At 45.0% G+C, this 24,956-nt stretch overlaps 1 protein-coding gene across 1 annotated transcript in view; it reads right to left on the reverse strand.

Moving 5' to 3' along the window:
• The window catches only part of LOC120918805 (fer-1-like protein 4), a 142,404-nt gene that overhangs the window by 77,546 nt on the left and 39,902 nt on the right, over nt 1–24,956 (reverse strand). Inside the window, exons 5-15 of the mRNA XM_040330614.1 lie at nt 17,699–17,787; nt 15,947–15,991; nt 13,621–13,773; nt 11,179–11,236; nt 9,968–10,099; nt 9,371–9,433; nt 7,590–7,674; nt 7,356–7,515; nt 4,477–4,660; nt 2,929–3,115; nt 1,306–1,688 (exon numbers count right to left, since the gene is read on the reverse strand). Of these exons, the coding sequence (XP_040186548.1) occupies nt 1,306–1,688; nt 2,929–3,115; nt 4,477–4,660; nt 7,356–7,515; nt 7,590–7,674; nt 9,371–9,433; nt 9,968–10,099; nt 11,179–11,236; nt 13,621–13,773; nt 15,947–15,991; nt 17,699–17,787 (1,539 nt within the window). The remainder of the gene's footprint in view (nt 1–1,305; nt 1,689–2,928; nt 3,116–4,476; nt 4,661–7,355; nt 7,516–7,589; nt 7,675–9,370; nt 9,434–9,967; nt 10,100–11,178; nt 11,237–13,620; nt 13,774–15,946; nt 15,992–17,698; nt 17,788–24,956) is intronic.

Here is a 24,956-nt window from a genome sequence, read left to right on the forward strand (position 1 = left end):
TAAATGTAAAAAAATAAAATAAAGTGGTAAAAGATTATAAAAAAATCAAAGAAAAACTACCAACACCAGTGGCATAACTACCAGTGTCGCAAAGGTTGCACTTACGACTGATCTCTGGCATTCCATGGGGGGCCCCAAGAAGGCAGGAAGGTGGTCTCCTGCAGGACCGCAATAAAGGAGCTCACAATGAGAGTAAATGGATCAATGGGAAGGGCCTAAGCGGAGGCCTGGGGGCCCTTCATGGTTTCTAGCACCAGGGCCCTGAAGGTTCTGGTTACATCTCTGGCATATTCTTCTATCAGAGCTGGACGACGACATTGGATACAGCGCCTTGAGGCAATTTAGGTCGCATTTGTAGCGATATACAGTACAAGTTACTCGCTCTCTTAGAACATGCTTCTTATTAAAAGTTGATATTGTAAGCCATCACCCTTAGTCAATACACCACCCACTTGCATTCTTCGATGCATAAACATAGCAGAAAGGGTTGAACCCTTTTCATAATGGGTGTAGCAGACCTGTGAACCCAAGCACAGGGATCTCGCCAACAGAGTTCTGGAAGCTTTCAAGTGACACCAAAAGCTGAAATATAAGGTTTGTTTGGGCTGACCCTTGATAGTAGATAGTTTACTGTATATAAAACTGCATGTTTATGAATGCATTCAACCATTATGAATGCATTCAACCAACAGAACCCTTTTTAATATCTTTATGAATTACAGTAGTGGTTATGCTCTAAGACCTAAATATTGCACAGTCCTTGTGTTCTGATTTGAACAATGGCCCGGATTCAGGTAGATTTGCGCATAAATTACGGAGGCACAGGGCAACGTTTTTGCCCTGCGCCCCGGCAAATTTGCGCCGCTGCCCTCGGTTCACGGAGCAGTAGCTCCGTAAATTGCGAGGGCGCGCCGGCAAAATTGCCTGGCGTAAGCGCGCGCAATTTAAATGATCCCGCAGGGGGCGGGAATCATTTAAATTAGGCGCGTTCCCACGCCGATCGTAAAGCGCATGCGCCGTCGGGAAACTTTCCCGACGTGCATTGCGGCAAATGACGTCGCAAGGACGTCATTTGCTTCAAAGTGAACGTGAATGGCGTCCAGCGCCATTCACGAATCACGTACGCAAACGACGTGAAATTCAAATTTCGCGACGCGGGTCAACAGCGGGTATACTTTAGCATTGGCTGCCCCTACTATAAGAAGGGGCAGCCTTACGCTAAAGACGCCGTACGGAAACTCCGTACCTTGCGTACGCAGGGCTCGCGCAACATTGTGAATCGGTGTTAGTATGCATACTGTGTACCTCTGGCAAGGGCAGGATATCATCCACCTCCACAGTGACGGCATTTGGCTGTTCATTGTTCTCTGGACCGTCTTCTCCTTCAGCACCCTCCGCTGCTGCAGCAGCAGTTGCTGCAGTTGCTTTCTCCTTCTCCTGTGCCTTTTTACTTTTTTTCTTTAGCTTCAGCTTACTGAAGGCATTTTTGAGGGCTTGCAAGGGTTTCTTCTCCTGAACATTATTATTAGAGAATAACTCTAGCGATATAGCGACCAAGATCCGACCTCGGTAGAAGATCCCCTCGCCAAGACCTTCGTTCAGATCCCGATGGACATCTCTCAGTGTATAGTTTTGAGGAGACCCATACAGATTGATCCAGGCTGGGCCAAAAGTTGGGTTAAAGCCAGCTAAGGACAAAGAGAAGGAAAATTAGAAGGCTTGTATGCTAGGGGGAATAGTTTGGTGTACTGAAAAAAGCATTGCTTCTGTACTAGTAGTGTGAGACATTTAGCTTAGCTGTTTTAAGGTATCTGGACCAGTCTTTGTTAAGTAGGGGTTCCTGGGGACACTACGGTTCCTCCAGGGCAGTGTTGCCAACCGTCAGTATTTTTACTGGCAGCCAGTAAAAAATTGCCACTTTTCTCCTGCCAGTAAATGCCAGTAAAAGCAAAAGGTTGCCAGTAAAAAATATGTCTAACACTCGGCTCGGAACTATGCCAATTCGGGTCCTGACCTGGCTGTGGTTCCTGCTACAGTGTGTTCGGTTGGTGCCGGCAGGGGCCTGGGACTAGCGGAGGGAGTGCCTGAGCTTGTCATGTGATGTCATGGTGCAAAGGAGCCAAGTGGAAGGGACGGAGCCTCGCGGTATGGGTCTGCGGGACGAGAGCAAGGCAAGCTGTGAGCGGGACTGTGCTGTTTGGAATGGAGGGACCCCCTGGTGTGGAATAAGGCCATCACTGTGACTCAGGAGGGGTCGTGTCGGTGATCTGTGCTGCTGCATACTGCTGTCAGTGTCACTGTTAGGCCCCGTACACACGAGGAGACATGTCCGATGAAAACGGTCCGTTTTCATCGGACATGTCTCCTGGGAGCTTTTGGTCTGATGTGTGCTGATGTATGCTTAGCTACAGCGTTATCTGAAAATCAACTCTTGGTGACTTGTGGATCACAATCTCAGCAAAAGTTAGACGATGATAATTTCTTTCCTGCAGCAACGTGTTGCAGGAAAGTGATTTGCACGATTTCCTCATCAGCACAAACAGTGCCGACAGGGGAATCCCTCCTGCCGAGACAGTGATTATCGCTAGCCTATAGCAGCCACTTACGACAATTGGAAGCAAATCCGGCAGGCTGGTTGCACATAAGTTGATCGATCAATCGTTTAACTTGGGACATTCAGCCTTCCCAATAATGGTTTGAATCTTGGCCTGTTCCTGCTGAACCGGCCGCAATTTGAACTGTGTATGCCCAGCCTTAGTTGTCAGATATTCTGCAATATTGGGATTGGATAAGGTAGGGATTTATATACACAGTTATATGAAAAAAAACATACCCTATCTATTTTGATTTGCATTCCAGTCTGGATCCAAAGAAAATTAAGTTCATATATATTAGTCCATTATTGTGACCGTGAAGTATTTGTCTCACCATTTTTGCTTGGGTCAGATATCTGCTGCAGATCAATAAAATGAGTGGCCAGCGCCACATCCCCGATGTGAGCATCATCCAGGACCTGAATTTTTATCTTCCGAGCTAGAGCAGGGAAAAGTTCAATGAAACTGATTTGCTCGTTCCATTCTGGGATGTTGGTGTCACTTTCCACTGAGGTTTCTCCCTAAAATGACAAAAGGATTAGAAAAACTGTTTGGCCATTGGCTGAAAAATTAAACTGAAAAATGATTTACACAAGATCATCAAAGATTAATAATTACATATGTAGTGCAACTGAGCTACAGAGTCTGGCCATACCCCTAGTCAATGGCTGACACATCATGTAAATGGTCTGAACCAAAGTCTACCCAGACATGGGGTATAGATTGCTGGCTACTACTGACTTGAGTCAAGGCAGAAGAACATGCGAGCAGAGCAAGATGGGCATGCGCCCGAAACTGAAGAAATATTCCCTCCGCTCTGAATAGCACATGATCATCAGAAAGGGGCACAGATATTTGAAGAAAATACACCCCCTAAGCTAGTAGGAGTGGCGGAGGGGAGGGGGTGCAATTCAGAATTCTGTTTTTTAATTCTGCACTGACTGTCTTTGAAATTGCCCCAGCCCTTGTTCAAATCCAATCCGGGGATAAAACCAGCAACAGACTTGGTCCAGGGACAAAGTCCTCAATCCGAGGATTGTCCCCGGAAACCGGGGATGTCTGGTCACCCTAGACTAGTGATGGCAAACCTTGGCACCCCAGATGTTTTGGAACTACATTTCCCATGATGCTCATGCACTTTGCAGTGTACTAGAGCATCATGGGAAATGTAGTTCCAAAACATCTGGGGTGCCAAGGTTCGCCATCACTGCCCTAGACTAATACGTCTGTATTAAGCTGGCCACACATAACACAGTTTGATCATGCAATCGCCTTTAAATCTACCAAAAACGATGTAGCACAAGGGCCTGCAAACTGACCCTAAACAGCGGCTGCTGTTTCTCCAGTGTGAAAGCCCGAGGGCTTTCACACTGGAGCGGTGCGCTAGCAAGACTGCTCCAAAAGTCCTGCTAGCAGCATCTTTGGAGCGGTGAGAGGAGCGGTGTGTTTACTGCTCCTTCCCATTGAAAGCAATGGGAAACCGCGGCTATACCGGCCAGAGGCCCATTGTGGGCGGTATTAAGCCTTTTTTTCGACCGCTAGGGGCCGAATACTGCCGCAATTCCGACGGTATAGCGCCGCTAAGAATAGTGGCGCTATACCGCCACCGCACCTCCCGCCCCAGTGTGAAAGGGGCCTAACTGAACACAAACGGAATGGGTTCTATAGGTAGGGCTTAGCATAACATGATTTTGGTGGATCTAAAGGAGATTGCGCAGAGATTGTGAAATCAGTTAGTAATGTTTATGGCCAGTTTCACCATGTATGGGAGCTCACCTATGCTCTATAAAATTCTTTGCTATAGGCTGCTGCTACAAAAATAAAGACCATAAATAAGAGGTATACATCTAGACTGATATTTAGTAAAGACGTTGGACCATACCTGCTGACCAGCAAATATGACCTGTACATATGGATCAATGAAGACCTTCTTGTCCCCCATGATTTTAGAGAAACCTCCCATGATGCCTTCACTCATGCTGGGTAATCCTTCAGCTTTAAAGATTTTAACACTGATTCTTGACCATGGCCTCTCGGCTGGAATCCTTTTGGGGAGCAATAAGTTCCTACAACAAACAAAATGATGACATTATAGAATCCAGAAGAAGACTGAACCTGTTGAGGACATGGATGCACATGTAACCATAAAAATAAATATTTTTTTTTTTTCGTTTTTATGGGGGAAGGCAAAGTGCTTTGTAATTATCTTTACTTTTTTAGTCAAATGAACAGCAAATACTTTTATTATTTCATTTTTTTTTTAGCCATCCCCTTAAAAGACTAGACCTTAATGCCTTCTACAAACGATCGGAATTTCCGATAAAAAAAGTCTGACAGAATTTTTTCATTGGATATTCCGGCGGAGTTTAGAAATAGAACATGTTTTATTTTTTTCCGATTCTGATCGTGGAACTCTGACGGAGAAAAAAAAAGCATTCTCAGAATCAAGTCGACGCATGCTCGGAAGAATTCAACTTCATTTTTCTCGGCTTGTCGTAGTTTTTACGTCACCACGTAGACCTTTAGTCTCAGAAGGGAGTTTTCCTCCCTGCAATCCCCTCTTTCCCATTCAGTGCAAACTAAAGTGGCCATTTGTTTTTTGTGCATTTGCATTTTTTACAGTTTTTTTACTGCAGGCCTACCCCCCACCGCGCACCACCCAAAGTGTACCTGCTCTTTCCGCTTCCTGGGATATGCACATCACATATCCAAGGAAGGGCCAATAGGTTGGCCTGGTACACATTATCCCAGAAAAGGGAAGCCAGGCCACAATGACATCAGAGGGAAAGATGGTGGTGTGGCATTTGAGCAGCAGATCGCAGTAGAAAAACACTGGATTCACTAGGTAGGCGAGTATCTGAATTTAGGACACCCCAACATAACATTTAAGAGCGAGAAAAAAACAGAGAGTGAGACTGAACTTTGGCAAAAATAAATAGCTGAAACTCAAAATTACACACACAGCTGAATAAGTGGTCTATGCTCCCAGTTCTCTAACTTCCCTGTATAGCTATATGGGGAGTTCTGAATAAGAAAAAAGTGAAAACACTGCTGCTGTGCTCTGGCTTTAGAAAACCCATCAGTGTACCCTATACTAAAAGTTTCATTGTAAATTAAAATATTTTATATATATATATATATATATATATATATATATATATATATATATATATATATATATATATATATATTTGTTTTAAAACTTGAAAGAGAATATGAAGGGTTCCAGGCACCTCCAGTTGGACAAGTCCAGAGTTAGAAATGTTTACAGAGAGATCTCAGTAATAGAAGCCCTAAGATAATTAAGAAGCTAGGCACTGACTCAAACCATCAGGGTCCACCTAAAACTGAAATACCACATTTGGGTGGTGTAGTGCTACTCCCACAGGGGCCAAGCAACTGTGCATTATCTCTGGCTCCAATAAACAGTCTAGGGGTTGTCCTTTGGTAATGTATTGCTTGTAGAACTTGTAAAACGAAAGAGGTTGGGGTGGTATGGGATACTCCAGGAACACTGAATTGCAACAGGAAGATACACTTCACTAGGCTAAACTTCCCTGAACAGTCTTTATGCCAGGGACAAGAGGGAAATGACCAAATCTGAGACCCTGTAGGAACCGTCTCAATCAGAGGTACCCCTTATCATCCTAAGAACAGCACACAGTCACCAGGATTTTGAACTCAGATTAGTACACAATGTCATAGAACAGCTGAAAACTTCCAAGTTTCCACTGGACATCTCTATATCTCAGGACAACTGTGCTACTTACTTCCAGCTTCCACCAGACACTCTTCAGTGATGGAGAGGATAATACTCAGAATTCCACAGGGCAGCTATACACTTTCGAGCTTCCACCAGACACTCCTCTGTAAGCTCTCCATACCAGATCCTTAGGTGAAGTCCCTTAGCCGATTCCAAAGATAATTCGGAATAGGCTCCCCAGCTCTGCCACAGCTGGGACCTCTATTAACAACAGCAAAACTCCAGTAGAACTGCCTCAAAAGGGCCACAGCCCCTGAGGCTGTGGAACATCTTGAGCAAGACAAGAACCTGGCTGCACCAGGCATTAGACTATTTATATTCTCCCCAGCCACCTGCTGGACACACCTTAAATATTCAAGCTGCCGATTTGATTCTCCCAGCCCTATGTTCTGGAAACTTACATAAAGCAGGGTCAAACAGTCAAACCTGTAACCTGTGAGATCTAGAACAGCCCAAAGAAATCAATAGCTGCTCCAATGATTAAAGAGGAGGCAAAAATAACTTTGCCTGGCAGCCTATCTAGGGGTGTGAATGATACATTGAAATGTTCTTTTAATTGTCATAGGCAAAAGTCTTATTAATGAAGGGCACAATCCACCCAAGTCTGATATCCCAGTTGTGGGTAGATTCCTGTGAAATGAATAAACTATTATTTTGTGTATATTAAGAGCCTCTGCAATGCATTCTCTTGCACTTCAGTCCCCGTGGCATATTTCATTCAACAAAGAATGCACACAGAGCTTTGAAACTCCTCAGGTAAAGCAGGAGGAGACCTCATTTCTCTTATAATTGACATTGAATATTACTGGTAGGTTTCCTGAATGCTAACATACATAAGGGAATTTTATCATCATCAAACACTCTACTAATGGAATTCTGAAACATGGCTCAGCATGGTGTGTGCACAGAACATTTAACATTGAGCACAGTTTATTGTGATTCATGATGGTAGAAGGGATCTGGTGAATTAGGACTACAGTTAGAAATTTTAAACTTACTTTTCAATGTCATCGTTTTGGCTGCTTGATGCCGACGGAGGCGCAGTCATTGGGTCTCCCTTCGTTACTACAGTCATATTGCATTTCACAAACCCTTTTATACCCGCCCGGGTATCTTTAGAATCAGTCATCACTGCCCATTTCTGCAGAAATCTGTGATCTGAAAAAAACTGATTGAGTATGGGCCATATCATTATAGTTGGGAAATATAAATAAAAAAAGGAGTTACTGTACCTTGTTGATTATAGATAGTTCCAACATCTATTTTGAATGATCCAATATGCTTTCCAAAAATAGGTATTGCCTTGACATGAACAACCTGGGAAGAGAAAAACTGTAATGTAGAGGATAAAGAAATATATCACCAGACACTTGTCATGCATTAGGCCGGGTTCACATTGGGTTGATGGCTTATTTTATCTTCAAAAACACCCCATAGCCATAAAACTGCCCTATTATACAAACATTGATCTTCTTAAAATAATGTTTTTTCTGCCTCCTCCTACACCTTGCATGCTTCAGTTGCCCAGGGAAGACAACCATCCTACACCTTGTATCTTCCAGTTGCCCGTGGAAGACAACCATCCTACATTTTGTATCTGCTAGTTTCCCAGGAAAGACAACCATCCTACACCTTGTATCTTTCAGTTTCCCTGGGAGGACAACCATCCTACACCTTCTATCTTTCAGTTTCTCAGAGAGGACAACCATCCTATAACTATCTTTGAGTCGCCCAGGGAGGATAACGATCCTACATTTTGTATCTGCTAGACAACCACCCTACACCTTGTATCTTCCAGTTGCCCCAGGAGGATAACCATCCTTCACCTTGTATCTTTCAGTTTCTCAGAGAGGACAACCATCCTACACCTTCTATCTTCTAGTTTCCCAGGGAGGACAACTATCCTACACCTTGTATCTTCCAGTTGCCCAGAGAAGACAACCATCCTACACCTGGTATCTTCCAATTTCCCTGGGAGTACAACCATCCTACACCTTCTAGCTTCCAGTTTCTCAGAGAGGACAACCATCCTTTACCTATCTTCCAGTTGCCCCAGGAGGACAACTATCCTACACTTTGCATCTAGCAGTTGCCCAGGGAGGACAACCATCCTACACTTTGTATTTTACAGTTTCCCTGTGAGGACAACCATCCTACACCCTGTATCTTCCAGTTTCTCAGAGAGGACTGCCATTCTATACCTATCTTTCAGTTGCCCAGGCAGGACAACCATCCTACACCTTGTATCTTCGAGTTGCCCCAGGAGGATAGCCATCCTATAGCCAGCTTCTAAAACACACAAAGGTGGATAGCCATCCTACACCTTGTATCTTCCAGTTTCCCAGGGAGGACAACATCCTACACCTTGTATCTTCCAGTTGCCCAGAGAAGACAACCATCCTACACTTGGTATCTTCCAATTTCCCTGGGAGTACAACCATCCTACACCTTCTAGCTTCCAGTTTCTCAGAGAGGACAGCCATCCTATACCTATCTTCCAGTTGCCCAGGTAGGACAACCATCCTACATCTTGTATCTTCCAGTTGCCCCAGGAGGATAGCCAGCTTCTAAAACACACAAAGGTGGATGAGAACACCCAAAACTCAAAAATTGACTGAAACAGAGTTGGGAGTTATGGCAGGAGGTCTTCATTGATGGAGTACTCAAGGCACATAAAAAAATCCAGGGGCTGGTTCAGCCTAGGGGGCTCTGCGCATAACTAATATGTCACTTGCGGGGGGGGGACTGATCCTTTCAGCTCCAGAATTTTGGCTGTTGTAAACCTAATCTGTGATAACCATTTTCTGCCTATTGCATCACTGGAAACGAGCGTCTGAACTTGACCATGGCAACTTTGCTATGGATCTCACGTAACAGAGTTTCAAACCATACAAGTGGCTCTGAACCCCTGATGTGAACTGGAATACTAAAAATGATTAAGTCTGGATGGAGTTGATCTAAAACTTCAAAACATTCATCTGCACAGGGCATAAACATTTTAAAACACACTTACCGATAACTCAATAAGTTTGTCGAATACAACTTCACGAGGCTCAAGGAAATCATACACAAAATACTATGGGAAAAAAAAAAAATGTTGATTTGGATATTAAATGTCACAGAATATAAATATCTGTTCACAAACTATGTTCCAGAGATTTTAGGAGGATTGTATGGCACATTGGGGTTCATTTACTTTACTTTCCTCTTCCTTTCTCCATCGGGGTCCCCCAAGGTTCTGTTCTTGGACCTCTCCTATTCTTAATTCTACACATCATTCCAGGGTCAGCTGATAGCCTCCTATAGCTTTCAATATCATTTCTATGCTGACGACACCCAAATCTATCTCTCTACCCCTCAGCTCACTCCATCAGTCTCCTTACACACCACTTCCTCAATCTATCCAAAACTGAGCTCATAATATTTCCTGCCCCTGTGCCCCTTCCCCTGATCCCTCTGTCAAGAGCAATGGTACCACCATCAACCCATCCCAGGGTGCTAGGTGTTATCCTGAACTCTGCACTTTCTTTTCGGCCCCACATTCAATCACATTCCAAAGCTTGCCGCCTCAACCTCTCCAATATACGTCCCTTCCTAACCCCTTACTCACCTGATTGTAAAAGGGGCAGTTTGTTGATTTTTGGGTTATTGTGTGTCTTTTTTCATTCCCAATTTTCACATGTACCGCTGGATTAATATTGACCCCTATGAGTTTCTGAGCTTGTATGACTGTAATTGCAACCTGCAAAAGGAAGTTACATTGTTGTTAGTACCATTGCTTTAGTACCATTGCCTTACTTGAAGGCCAATCACCAGTAAGTTTTGAATGACAAGAATAGTGTAATAAATGGACTATTTATAGCATCGGCATACACAGAGGGTATACCAGGTGTGCCTGGGCACACCCTAATCACTATGTGTGGTGCCGATTCCCCCTACTGCCCAGGCTTCCCCCTTTTTGCCACCCCACAGTGCTGCTCCTCTTGCCCCCGGATGCTGCAGGGTAAGTTTCAGGATAGAGAGCAGGGGAAGGAGTTAGTAAATATCTAATTTACCTACCCCTTCCTTTTCTAAATTATCTCCGTGAACACACTCGCTCACTTTGTCCATTCATAACTGTGTTTACTAGGCTTCAATTTGTGAATGAACAGGAAGCCGCTCAGCACAGAGCACTTCCCATTCTTTCATTTGTTGTCCAGTACAACCGAGGCTGCAGAGAAAGGCATGCGTATTTGAGCTTTGGGGTGCACACCCTAATGTAATAAGCTGTGCATACCTATGGCACAGAGCAAATAAGAACATGCATTTTTCACTGAACACTGCAGTCTACTCCATACTGCGCCAGTAGTTTGCAATTCATAAAATTCATAAAATGCAAAATGGTGCCTTCTGTGTCCCATGGAGTTCTCATAGCATAATGCTGGACAGAGCTCTGTGATTGGAGGAGAGGCTGGTCACGTTTTTTTGAATGGTCACGTGATCAAGCTTTACTCCTTCTGGCTATTTCTGTCCATTAATGGAATAAATGTTGCCTTAAAGCAAGCACAGCATAATGCAAATTTGTATAACATGCTGCTGTGCTTCACAAGACCTCTTTCACATGGGCATACTACAGCGTACACCCATGCGGGGGTGACATACTGAGCAAGGGGCTCGTATTCCACTACACCAAACAGTATTATCTATGGTGCAAAAAAAACAAAAACATGTAAAATTCACTTAGCAACTTGCCTTGCAAAATTAAATATATCAATGCGTTGTTTACCGGTTAAAGAAACTTTAGAAATTTTACTTTTTTTTTTTTTTACTAGATCTCTATACCTGAAAATTTCTTGGTTTTGGGTTGGCTGCATAATCTCTCACAGGAACACTGCAACGACTGCAAAAATAAATAAATATGAACTTGTATGGTGGCCATCAAAGCAGTTATAATGTCTCAGTTATTATGGTTATCATTTTCAATATAGGGACTTCATATACTGTGCTAAAATATAAAATAGTCATAGGGGCAAATCCTCAAAGATCTGCACCGGCGCAGAGTATCTGAGATACGCTACGCCGCCGTAACTTACCTGGCTTTGGTTTGAATCCAGAAAGAATTTGCGCCGTAAGTTACAGCGGCGTAGTGCATTTCTCGGGGCGTAAGGGCGCGGAATTCAAATGCGGCGAGTAGGGGGCGTGTTTCATTTAAATGAAGCGCGTCCCCGCGCCGAACGAACTGCGCATGCCCCGTCCGTCAAAACTCCCAGGGTGCATTGCTCCAAATGACGTCGCAAGGACGTCATTGTTTTAGTTGTGAACGTAAATGGCGTCCAGCCCAATTCACGAACGACTTACACAAACGACGTAAAATTTTCAAAATTATACGCGGGAACGACGACCATACTTAACATTGAGTACGCCACCAGATACCAGCTTTAACTATACGCCGGAAAAAGCCGAACGGAAACGACATAAAAGAATGCGACGGCCGCTCGTACGTTCGTGGATTGTCGGAAAAAGCTAATTTGCATACTTGACGCGGATTACGACGTGAACGCCACCCAGCGGCCGCCGGAAAATTGCATCTTAGATCCGACGGCGTACTAAGGCGTACGCCTGTCGGATCTAACACAGATGAGATGCCGTCGTATCTTGTTTGGTGGATACCAAAACAAAGATACGACGCGCAAAATTTGAAATTTCTTTGAGGATCTGCCCCATAGTCTTTACTTTTAGGATGTGCTAGAGAACATCCAAACCTGACCTACATTAATTTAAGAAGACCATCATTAGGAATGTATTTGGAATAGCCTTTAGGAAAAAGGAATTGGAAGCAGTAGCTTTTAACAGTTCAATAATGTAAGTATAGTATTTCTGGGGTTACTTAGACTTCACAGCTGGGCCTCTCGACTGCGAGAAGTGAAAACAACTGTAAGGACAGTAAAGGCAGCTCTGATAGTTCTATCCAAACTACCTTCCTTTGAAGTGACAGTACACCCAAAAGAGATATTTTAGACAGGTTGACCCTGGTTAACTGAGTCAACCTCTGTATTCTTATATGCCTTGGATACGCCATCGGCCCACCTGGGAATTTTGGGTGTTCCTGCCCACCTTTGTGTTGTCCTGCTCCACCTGCTACATTTTCTATCAAATAAAATAAACATCCAGCAGGAATGGTGGGGGTCCATCAGAATTGGCACAGTAAGCATGCAGACCCGGGAACTCAATGATCTCACCAATGGAGTTTTGGAGACATATAAGAAAACAACTAGTGTTTTATTTCCCCTAACATCTACCAAGAACTAAAATATCAGTTCTGAGTGGAATGATCCTTTAGGTCGGAGATCTAAAGACTTTCTAAACAAAGGGCCAGTTTATTGTCCTTCAGACCCCCTTTCGGCCGGAATGAGGCCACTATGAGTAGAAAATGCTTTGGCATCAATGGGAGTATGCAATGTGTCATCATTGGTACTTGTTGGCATCAGGGGAAGGATTGGTGCCCTATCTTTTAGTGTAAGTGGGAGAAATAGTGCTCCATTGTTGATGTCAGTCCAGGGCTGGACTGGGACAAAAATTTGGCCCTGGACTTCATCCAGACTGGCCCACTTTGACAGGTCTCTCCCATGGCGGCCGGACAACTCCCGCACCCCCCGGCCACCCAAGCCCCATCTTCCCCTTCACTAGCCACTAGCTGTTCTACTTTATTAGAGTATAACAGCTGGTACTCTTATAGGCAGTACCAGTGGGGAAGCTAGACATTATTTCACCCGGGGCAAAGAATCAGTTTGGTGCCCCCCCTTATGAGACAAGATTAGGCAGAAGTGAGAAACTCCCAGGCCATAGCTGTTGAGTCAGCTGTCTGTCCCCTCCCCCATGCTCCTCTGGTCCTCCCTCTGCTTCTTTGTTCCCCCCAGGTGAGCGCTGCAGGGAGGGAGAGGAGGTGAGCGCTGCAGGAAGGGAGAGACAGAGGAGCGGAGGGGGGCGGTGGTCCGCTGCCATCGGCCCACCAGGAAACTCCCTGTAGTCCCAATGGCCAGTCCATCCCTGTGTCAGTCTGAGGATTAGACCATTGTATTAGGAGAAGGAATAGTGCCAATCGTTGCCATCGGGGCAGGCATAGTGCCCCATTAGTAATGTCATTGTTGCTGTCCAAGGGCCAGATAAAGGCAAGCAAAGTGCCACATCTGGCCCCTGGGCTGCAGTTTGGAGACCACTGCTTTAGGTTATACATTTGGCAGTAAAAGATATATTTAATTACCAAATAATTCAAGCTACTGTTACCTCAGAACAGGAGTAAAGCTGATCCCAGAAATCTCAATTTCCGATTCATCGTAGGAATCGTCATCATCTTCATCGTCATCGGATCGTTTCACCAGCTTCTTCCCGATATTAACGGCAGCAATATCTTTCTTGCGAGCGGCTTCAGCTTCCGCACTGAAGAAACAAGGATGAGATACATAATCTTCTACACTGTGTGTCAGAATTATATGCCACTCACTACAAGGACAGCCATGGTGCTTTCTTATTGGTAATCGAGTTGCCCATGGAGATATAAATTATGGCTTATGTTCTTGATCATTTCTTTTGTCATTCCGATAATGAGTGAAATGTTTTCAACATTAATAAACAAGTTCAGATGAGTGTGACTAACTACTACTAGTTATTTTGACATGTATTTTTTGTTGATGGTAAACTGTGCTTGGGTATGTTTTTCATCATTGGCTTATTTCAAATAGTTTAGGTTCATGTTATTGCACAATTTCACGTATTTGAGCTGTTTGAGACTATATAATTCAGGATAAAACTGGGCCAGGGAGGGACTTTCCACCAGGACTATTATAACCAAGTTTGATTAGATTGATGCAGAGGCATTGCTACGGGGGTGCGGGGGGTGCGGTCCGCACCGGGTGACACCCGCTAGAGGGGTGACACCATCCCGTTTTTTTTTTTTTAGCTGACATGCCCAGCCTGCCCTGTTGAATCCCAGCCTGCCCTGTACCACCCCAGCCTGCTCTGTGCCACCCCAGCCTGCTCTGTGCCACCCCAGCCTGCCCTGTATCACCCAGCCTGCCCTGTACCACCCCAGTCTGCCCTGTACCACCCCAAACGGCCCCATACTGCCCCAGCCTGCCCTGTACCCCCCCAAACAGCCCTGTACCACCCCAGCCTGTCCTCTACCACCCAGCCTGCCCTGTGCCACCCCAAACTTTCCCATGCCACCCCAACTTGCCCTGTACCACCCCAATCTGCCTTATGCCACCATAACTTGCCCTATACCACCCCAACCTGCCCAATGCCACCCTAACTTGCCCTGTACCACCTCAACCTTTCCCATGCCATCCCAACTTGCCCTATGCCACCCTAACTTGCACTATACCACCCCAAACTACCCTATATCACCCCAACATGCCCTATACCACCTTAACCTGTCCTATACCACCCCACTACACCAACCTGCCACTATACCACTCTATACTACCCTAACCTGCCACTATACTGCCCTATACTATCATTTACAGGGGCTGGTTTGGGGTGCGCCCCGTGCGCTGCCTGCTTGGTGCTGGGCAGCCTAGACAGAGGGGGGTGACACCATGTTTTACCGCACCGGGTGACACCAACCCTAGTGACGCCACTGGATTGGTGGTCCTAAGTGGAGATACTCCCCCATTCAGACCTCAACAAGAGTGGAACCCGCAGTTAGTGACACCTGGTGAGGAAAGACTTCCCACAATGACTTCCTTTGTGGTATTGCATGACCAAATGCAAGACACCAAGGAAGTCAATGTTGGCAGAATACAAAACTGTGAAATTAATTGTGCTCATTTGTTAAAGAAAGCTGAATGATGAGGATCATTTGTGATGATGGGAATTTATTTTATAGTCCATAAAGGGGAGCCTGTGTAATGTTTGTCATCTTGTTAGGCTCATAAAGTATTTCTTCATTGTTTATCTCTTACAATCCTCATTTTCAGCATATACTGTAAAGCCCTGTACATATGATCGGATTTCTGATGGACTCTAATCCAATGGATTTTTTCGTCGGATATCCGATGAAGCTGACTTTCATCAGTCTTGCCTACACACCATCGGTCAAAAATCCAAACGCGGTGACGTAAACACTACGACGTGCTGAGAAAAATGAAGTTCAATGCTTCCGAGCATGCGTCGACTTGATTCTGAGCATGCGTGGATTTTTGACCGATGGACTTTCACACAGTCGGTTGGACACAGTCGGATTTTTGACCGATGGTGTGTAGGCAATACCGATGAAAGTCAGCTTCATCGGATATCCGACGAAAAAATCCATCGGATTAGATTCCATCAGATATCCCATCGTGTGTACAGGGCTTGAGCTAAAGTTTTCTATAGCACAATGTTCTGCTGAATCTACAGATCTACAACTCTCCCAAAGCAAGCAGCAACATTTTTAAATTTCTAGATGGTTGGATCAAATACTTCCAATGCTTATATTAGTATGGGTTGTCAACGCTAGATACCAAATATCAAATTTGTCAGCACTGTGCAAAATGAATCAGAATGATATAAACTCACTGAAGAAGGTAAAGTTTGTCCTCTAGGTTAAAAACTGTACAGTTGCCATACTTACAGATCATCTTCTTGAAAGTTCACATTCCGAATAATGTAGTCTGAGCTGTAAAACAAAGATGAAAATGTATTTTAATGATTTTTTAATTCAAACATTAGGATGTTGGATGTTCAAACGTTTTAAAAGGGAAAATTATAATTTTTTTCAGGGTAAACTTTATTTTGGAAGTTTATATCTATTTTAAACTTTTTGTTTTACTGCCTATGAAAATATTATATTACAAATGGGTACAGTATTTAAATATTTGGTGTACCCATGATACTGCTGTTACAAAGAATTTTGAGTTTCCTGAAGAGAGACAACAGCAGAGGCTGTTTACCTTCAGACTCTCTATCTAAAGACGACCATAGATGGTGTGATTTTCTTTCCTGCTACTTTACCGCGGAGCTATGGTGTTCTCCCGGGCAGGGGGGCATAGGGAGCCGTCCCTGCTGGAAGAACACCGTGATTATTGCTAGTGGCTATTGCTCCTGGAAGTAATCACATCCTAAAAATCTGACATGCTGGGTGTACCCAAGTCAATCAATGGATCGACTGGGGTACAATCAGCCTGTCCATACATGGTTTGGATCTTGGCCAGTCCCTACTGAACCAGTTGAGAATTGAACTGCCTATGGCCGGCTTAAAGCGGGGGTTCACCCTATCGACAGGAAAAAAAAAAATTTTTTTTCTTTTACCTTTAAATCAGGCACTGTAGCGCGAGCTACAGTATGCCTGTCCCGAATTTTTTCCCCCCATACTCACCTTGTAGTCGTCCATCGAAGATACCGGGGAATGGGCGTGCCTCTGGAGACGGAGGATGATTGACGGCCGGCTCTGGCGCGTCACGCTTCTCCGGAAATAGCCGAAATAGGCTTGGTCTTCACGACGCGTGCGCATAGCCTGTGCGCACGCGCCGTGAAGAGCCGAGACCTACTCCGGCTGTCTTCGGGGAGAGTGACGTGCCAGGGCCGGCCGTCAATCATCCTCCCTCTCCATAGGCACGCCCATTCCCCGCGGGAGCCGAAATCTACGATGGACGACTACGAGGTGAGTACGGGGTTAAAAAAATCGGGACAGGCATACTGTAGCTCGCGCTACAATGCCTGTCTCGATGGTAACATCATGTGGGTCAGGGTGAACTACCGCTTTAACACAGTGGAGGGAGGGGGAAGCAGATATATCTAGTAGAGGACATTTTTAAAATGTATGTACCGTTATTTGCCGGTGTATAAGGCGACTGGGCGTATAAGACGACCCCCTAATTTTCCTTTTTTTAAAAAGATTTTTTGCCTGTACTCACCGTATAAGACGACCCCCCTTTCCGAGGCTTCCGAGGCTTCATATTTCTTCCTTCTACAGCCCACGCCTCCCTGACTCTCAAAGCCAACCCGAGTAGGCTACTGTATGTAGCCTGCTCGGATTGGCAGAGGCTGTTACTCAATTTCAAGCAGGCTCTGTATTCATTTGAATACATCGCTCTCCGGGATTGGTTAAGCGGTATATACTGTATGTAGCCAAAGCTACATACAGTATTACCGCACATCCAGCAGGCATCCGAGCAGCTGACCCGGTGTATAAGACGACCCCTGCTTTTTGGACATTTTTTTTAACTGTAAAAGATAGTCTTATACGCCAGCAAATACAGTATATTAAATGTGAAATGTACTGTATATATAACATTAGTGTTTTAGAAAATGTCAAAAACCCTTCTGAGAATGTTCACAGACCAAAAATGTGCCAACATTACATAATACGTTTCTTTGAACTTACTGGTCTTCTACACTAAAAAAGTCCTCTCCCATCCAGGATCCTGCTGCTCCATCTGGTGGCTGATACCGAATATCCAACTCAACGTAAATCTGTAGCGGGAGGGAGAAAAGACAGCATAAAATACTATTAATGTAAGAATTATGTGTTTCTATGCTTTAACCACTTCCCGACCTCCGGGAGTGGTTAAAGCATATGGCACAATATGGCACGTACAGGCACAAGGGCGTTAATGTACGTCCTTGCCTATTAGCGGGTGGGGGGTCCGATCGAGACCCCCCCCCGCTACATGCGGCGGTCGGGTTCGCTCGGGGAGCGATCCGGGACCACGGAGCGGCTATTTGTTTATAGCCGCTCCGTCGCGATCGCTCCCCGGAGCTGAAGAACGGGGAGAGCCGTATGTAAACACGGCTTCCCCGTGCTTCACTATGGCGGCTGCATCGATCGTGTCATCCCCTTTATAGGGGAGACACAATCGATGATGTCAGTCCTACAGCCACACCCCCTACAGTTGTAAACACACACTAGGTGCACCCTAATTCCTACAGCGCCCCCTGTGGTTAACTCCCAAACTGCAACTGTCATTTTCACAATAAAGAATGCAATTTAAATGCATTTTTTGCTGTGAAAATGACAATGGTCCCAAAAATGTGTCAAAATTGTCCGAAGTGTCCGCCATAATGTCGCAGTCACGAAAAAAATTGCTGATCGCCGCCATTAGTAGTAAAAAAAATGTTTTTTATAAAAATGCAATAAAACTATCCCCTATTTTGTAAACGCTATAAATTTTGCGCAAACCAATCGATAAACGTTTATTGCGATTTTTTTTACTAAAAATAGGTCGAAGAATACGTATCGGCCTAAACTGAGGGAAAAAAATGTTTTTATATATGTTTTTGGGAGATATTTATTATAGCAAAAAGTAAAAAAATATTGCATTTTTTTCAAAATTGTCGCTCTATTTTTGTTTATAGCGCAAAAACTAAAAACCGCAGATGTGATCAAATACCACCAAAAGAAAGCTCTATTTGTGGGGAAAAAAGGACGCCAATTTTATTTGGGAGCCACGTCGCACGACCGCGCAATTGTCTGTTAAAGCAACGCAGTCCCGAACTGTAAAAACACCTTGGGTCTTTAGGCTGCATATTGGTCCGGGGCTTAAAGCGGGGGTTCACCCTATGAACGGAAATTTTTTTTTTTTTTTCTACTACCATAAAATCAGGCATTGTAGCGCGAGCTACAGTATGCCTGTCCCGATTTTTTTACCCCCGTACTCACCTTGTACTCGTACATCGAAGATACCGGGGAATGGGCGTGCCTATGGAGACGGAGGATGATTGACGGCCGGCTCTGGCGCGTCACGCTTCTCCGGAAATAGCCGAAATAGGCTTGGCTCTTCACGGCGCCTGCGCATAGCCTGTGCGCAGGCGCCGTGAAGAGCCGAGACCTACTCCGGCTGTCTTCGGGGAGAGTGACGTGCCAGGGCCGGCCGTCAATCATCCTCCCTCTCCATAGGCACGCCCATTCCCCGCGGGAGCCGAAATCTACAATGTACGATTACAAGGTGAGTCCGGGGTTAAAAAAATCGGGACAGGCATACTGTAGCTCGCGCTACAATGCCTGTCTCGATGGTAAAATCATGTGGGTGAGGGTGAACTACCGCTTTAAGTGGTTAATGAGTTGCCACTTTAGATTTAACGCTAGGTAGATTGAAAAAACTCAATTCAGCCTCTGGATGTTCTTGGTATTCCAGGATGAATGATATCCGACATCAGTCCATAATGTCCATCAGTCCATAATGTCCATCAGTCCATAATGTATAAAGCTGGCTATCCAGTGTACTCTTGGCAAAAATTCCTTTATTGGTTACATATAAAATTACACAGCATCAAAAATGCAATGCGTTTTTCGGTTTACACAGCTTTCCTTATAGGGATAATATGAGGAAAGCTGTGCAAGTTGAAACGCGTTGCATTTTTAATGCTGTTCATTTTATATGTAGCCAATAAAGAAATTGTTGCCATGAGTACACAGACTTCATACATTATGGGCGTATGCTTTGGGAGTTGAACACCCCAGCCAGAGCACCGGTCTCCAGCAATTGAATCCTGTCTATAGCAGCTGAGCCTGGGTAAGGTCTGCTATACGATGTGTACAGGGTGTCTCATTTTACCACGGCACCCTACCCTCACAGTTTAATGGGGAAGATGGTGGCGCTGATGTCATCACATCAATACCACTTTCTGCACCCTTGAAGACTGACCACCTGAAGGTCCAAAGGAGAAGTACTCTGTGCATGACCTGACTGGCCTGCCAACTTCAAAATAAGGAAATAATGCAGCAGGGAGAGGGGGGACCCTGGGGAGGTGGTTAAAAGAGAAGGAGTTTTGCTGAAATGACTGTTTACAGGGTATATAGATATAATAGTTAATTGATTCCTTTTAAAAATGATTAAAAATAGGTTTCCTGCTTCTGTGATGTACAGAGACACAGAGCCAATACAGGGCAGTGATGGTTTGTAAAACGAAACTGATTGGTGCTGAGGGGTTTTAGACACACAGTAATCACACTTCCTTGATTAGTGACCACAGAGAGAAATCTCGAAGGACTGTGGTTATCAGGAAACAGACAACCAGGAAGTGTGGAGATCAGAGAAGAATTACAGCAACTTGAGATCAAAAACGAACAATGAGGACATGAAAACAGCACTGCATTAAGGTAAAGGAAGCTATTAAGATAAAAAAAAATACCCTTTACAAACCCTTAAGGTGAGCCCATAGATGGACTTCAAGAATATTCATTCTAATGTGAAGTCTTTAAAGAATAATCTTTAGATGAAACGTCAAGTGCCTCCCATGACAAAGGAACCTACATGCTCAGATATTTAGCTATATGAGCAGTCATAAACATTCTTAAGGGGCAGTGGCTGAATTCTGCAAGCAAAGAACAACTAAACCGTGACTAACCCAAGAACACCATACTCTTATTAGAAAGGCCCTTTTCACATTGAAAGAAAAATACCTAACAGACAATGGGCCTGAGTAAATAAACTATTGAATCTACAGAAGGCAAACATTCAACACACGGAGAGCAAACTTCAGCAATATACCATGTGCCGACCATGTGCCTGAAACATAAAGTAGTAGCTCAGTATAGATCTGCTACATAACACTCTTCAAAGCGTATCTAAACCCCAAAAATGTATATATTGCAGCTTATCAATCCTTAGATGTGGCGGCTGAACTTATTTTCCTTCCCTAGGGTGACAACACTCGCTTATTATACTGTATATTTGGACATGTAGTGTTGTCACCCAAGGAGAGGTCTATAAACACCTTCCTCTTACCTCCACTCTTTAACTTCTTCAGACCTGGGCCATAGTAAAAAGACGGCCACAAGGTGGCTCTACAATGCCGGGAGGCCGTCTTTTTACGGCCTCTGGTCCTCCTGCGCGTCACTGAGATGCCGATTCGCGTGCCTGGCGGCCGCGATGTCCGTCAGGTGCCCGTGACCAGTGACAGAGCAGGGACGTGGAGTTCTGTGCATGAACACAGAGCTCCACGTCCTGTCAGGGAGAGGAGACCGATTGCTGTGTCCCTTGTACATAGGGTCACCTCCCCCAGTCAGTCCCCTCCCCCCACAGTAAGAATCACTCCCAGGGCACACATTTTACCCCTTCCTCGCCCCCTAGTGTAAACCCCTTTCCTGCCAGGCACATTTATACAGTAAACAGTGCATATTTATAGCACTGTTCGCTGTATAAATGTGAATGGTCGCAAAAATGTGTAAAAAAGTGTCCGCCATAATATCGCAGTCCTGACAAAAATCGCAGATCGCCGCCATTACTAGTAAAAAAAATAAAATAAAAAAAAAATGTCAGAATTCTATCCCCTATTTTGTAGCCACTATAACTTTTGCGCAAACCAATCACTATGGCCCAGATTCACAAAAGAGATAAGACGGCGTATCTCTGAGTTGAGCCGTCATATCTATGCGCCCGATTCTTAGAATCAGTTACGCATAGATATCCATTAGATCCGACAGGCGTAAGTCTCTTACGCCGTCGGATCTTAACTGCATTTTTTTTTGGCCCGCTAGGTGGCGCTTCCATCGAAAATCCGCGTCGAGTATGCAAATTAGCTAGATACGCGAATTCCCGAACGTACGCGCGTCCGACGCAGTAAAGTTACAATGTTTACGTTAGGCTTTTCCCGGCGTAAAGTTGCCCCTGAGTCTATGAGGCGCAGCCAATGTTAAGTATGGCCGTCGTTCCCGCGTCGAAATTTAAAAAAGTTACGTCGTTTGCGTAATTCGTCCGTGAATGGGGCTGGACGTCATTTACGTTCACGTCGAAAACAAAGACGTCCTTGCGACGTCATTTGGAGCAATGCACACTGGGATATTTTACGGACGGCGCATGCGCCGTTCGTTTGGCGTGGGGACGCGCTTCATTTAAATGATACACGCCCCCTACCCGCCGAATTTGAATTACGCCACGTGATTTACGCTAAGCCGCCGCAACTTTACAGGCAAGTGCTTTGTGAATAAAGCACTTGCCTGAAAAACTTGCGGTGGCGTAACGTAAATCGGATACGTTACGCCGCCGCTAAGATACGCCATTCTACGAGAATCTGGCCCTATACGCTTATTGCGCTTTTTTTTTTTACCAAAAATATGTAGAATATATATCGGCCTAAACTGAGAAAAAAAAAAAATTGGTATATTTATTATAGCAAAAAGTAAAAAAAATTGTGTTTTTTTCAAAATTGTCTGGGGATTTTTTTCCAACGGAATGTTGGCTCAAACTTGTGTTGCATACACACGGTCACACAAATGTTGTCGGAAATTCCGATCTCCAAGAACGCGGTCACGTACAACACTACGACAAGCCGAGAAAAATTAAGTTCAATGATTCCGAGCATGCATCAAATTGATTCCGAGCATGCGTAGGATTTTTGTGCGTCAGAATTGGCTACAGACAATCGGAATTTCCGATTTTTGTCGGAAAAATTGAGAACCAGCTCTCAAACATTTGTTGTCGGAAATTCCGACAGCAAATGTCCGATGGAGCCTACACACGGTCAGATTTTCCGACAACAAGCTCACATCGAACATTTGTTGTCGGAAATTTCCACCGTGTGTAAGCGGCAAAAGAGTTCCTGAGCTTGAAACGTGCACATATAGTAACAAGGACACTTTTGCCCATTAGGCACCTATCCCTGTGACATTTCTGTCACAACACTCTTCCGTTGTATTGTTTTATGACCGTGCTTTGTTCAAACAACATGAAATTTGATCAGAAAAGCAATAACAATGGATTGCCGCAATAAGCGCTCCAGTGGCAAACAGTTAACACGCAAAACCAGCAATTTAGATAAATTCCTATGTGGTGAGGCAGAGGGAGGTGAGAACAGGTGTGCCGCTATATGGGAAACAAGACACATCTACTGCTCTGTCATGGGACTTTGTTATTTGTCATCACAGAAAGAGACAGTCACTAGGAGCTTGTGTGTTCCACAAGGTCGTAATTAGAGTATAATAAATGACTGCGCTTTCACTTTATTGGCTTCAGGAAACTATAATATCTTCCTTTACCTTAGTGCAGTCCTCCTTCACTTACCTCATCCTTCCATTTTGCTTTTAAATGTCCTTATTTCTTCTGAGAAATCCTCACTTCCTGTTCTTCTGTCTGTAACTCCACACAGTAATGCAAGGCTTTCTCCCTGGTGTGGAGTGTCGTGCTCGCCCCCTCCCTTGGACTACAGGAGAGTCAGGACGCTCTCTACGTTGCAGATAGAGAAAGGAGCTGTGTGTTAGTGGGTGTCCTGACTCTCCTGTAGTCCAAGGGAGGGGGCGAGCACGACACTCCACACCAGGGAGAAAGCCTCGCATTACGGTGTGTAGTTACAGACAGAAGAACGGGAAGTGAGGATTTCTCAGAAGAAGTAAGGACATTTAAAAGCAAAATGGAAGGATGAGGTAAGTGAAGGAGGACTGCACTAAGGTAAAGGAAGGGTTAACTTTTTTAATAGTACCCCAAGCAAAAAAAACAATAAATAGGTGGGAATCAGAGCTTTGAGTTTCAGTGCAGGATGCACTCATGACATTGGTGTCATATAGCTAGATTCAGGTAGGGGCGCGCAACTTTAAGGCGGCGTAGCGTATCGTATTTACGCTACGCCGCCTTAAGTCAGGGAGGCAAGTACTGTATTCACAAAGTACTTGCCTCCTAACTTACGACGGCGTATCGTAAATAGGGCCGGCGTAAGCGCGCCTAATTCAAATTAGGATGAGGGGGCGTGTTTTATGTTAATGGGGGGTGACCTGACGTGATTGACGTTTTTTACGAACGGCGCATGCGCCGTCCGTGTACATATCCCAGTGTGCATTGCGCCAAAGTACGCCGCAAGGACGTATTGGTTTCGACGTGAACGTAAATTACGTCCAGCCCTATTCACAGACGACTTAGGCCCCGTACTCACGACCAAACATGTCTGCTGAAACTGGTCCGCAGACCAGTTTCAGCAGACATGTTTGGCCGTGTGTAGGCCCGAGCGGACCATTTTCGGGCGGATCGGACAGGTTTCCAGCGGACAACTGTTTCCTGGACTGTGGAAACCTGTCCGCCCGGACATGTACGGTCGTCTGTACAGACCTACCGTACATGTCCGGCCGCCCGCCATCCCTCGCATGCGTCGAATGACTTCGACGCATGCGTGGAAGCATTTTAAAGGCAGGCCGCCCACGTCGCCGCGTCATCAACGCGGCGACACCGCGGACACGCCCCGCGTATTGTTTACGCGCGGACCTCTGTTCGATGGTGTGTACAGCCATCGAACAGAAGTCCCTGGGCAGACATGTCCGATGAAAACGGTCCGCGGACCGGTTTCATCGGACATGTGAGTACTCGGCCTCGTGAGTACTCGAATTTCAACGCGGGAACGACGGCCATACTTAGCATTGACTAGTCCAGCTATTTGATGGAATAACTTTACGCCTGAAAACGCCTTACGTAAACGGTGTATCTTTACTGCGACGGGCGCACGTACGTTCGTGAATAGGGGTATCTAGTCATTTACATATTCTACGCCGAAGTCAACGGAAGCGCCACCTAGCGGCCAGCCTAAATATTGCACCCCAAGATACGACGGCGCAGGCTGTCGTATCTTAGCTAGGTTTAAGTGTATCTCAGTTTGAGAATACACTTAAACTTAGGACGGCGCAGATTCCGAGTTAGGTCGGCGTATCTACTGATACGCCG

The sequence above is a fragment of the Rana temporaria genome, chromosome 12 (assembly GCF_905171775.1).
Source record: "Rana temporaria chromosome 12, aRanTem1.1, whole genome shotgun sequence".
In the NCBI taxonomy this organism is placed as follows: Eukaryota; Metazoa; Chordata; class Amphibia; order Anura; family Ranidae; genus Rana; species Rana temporaria.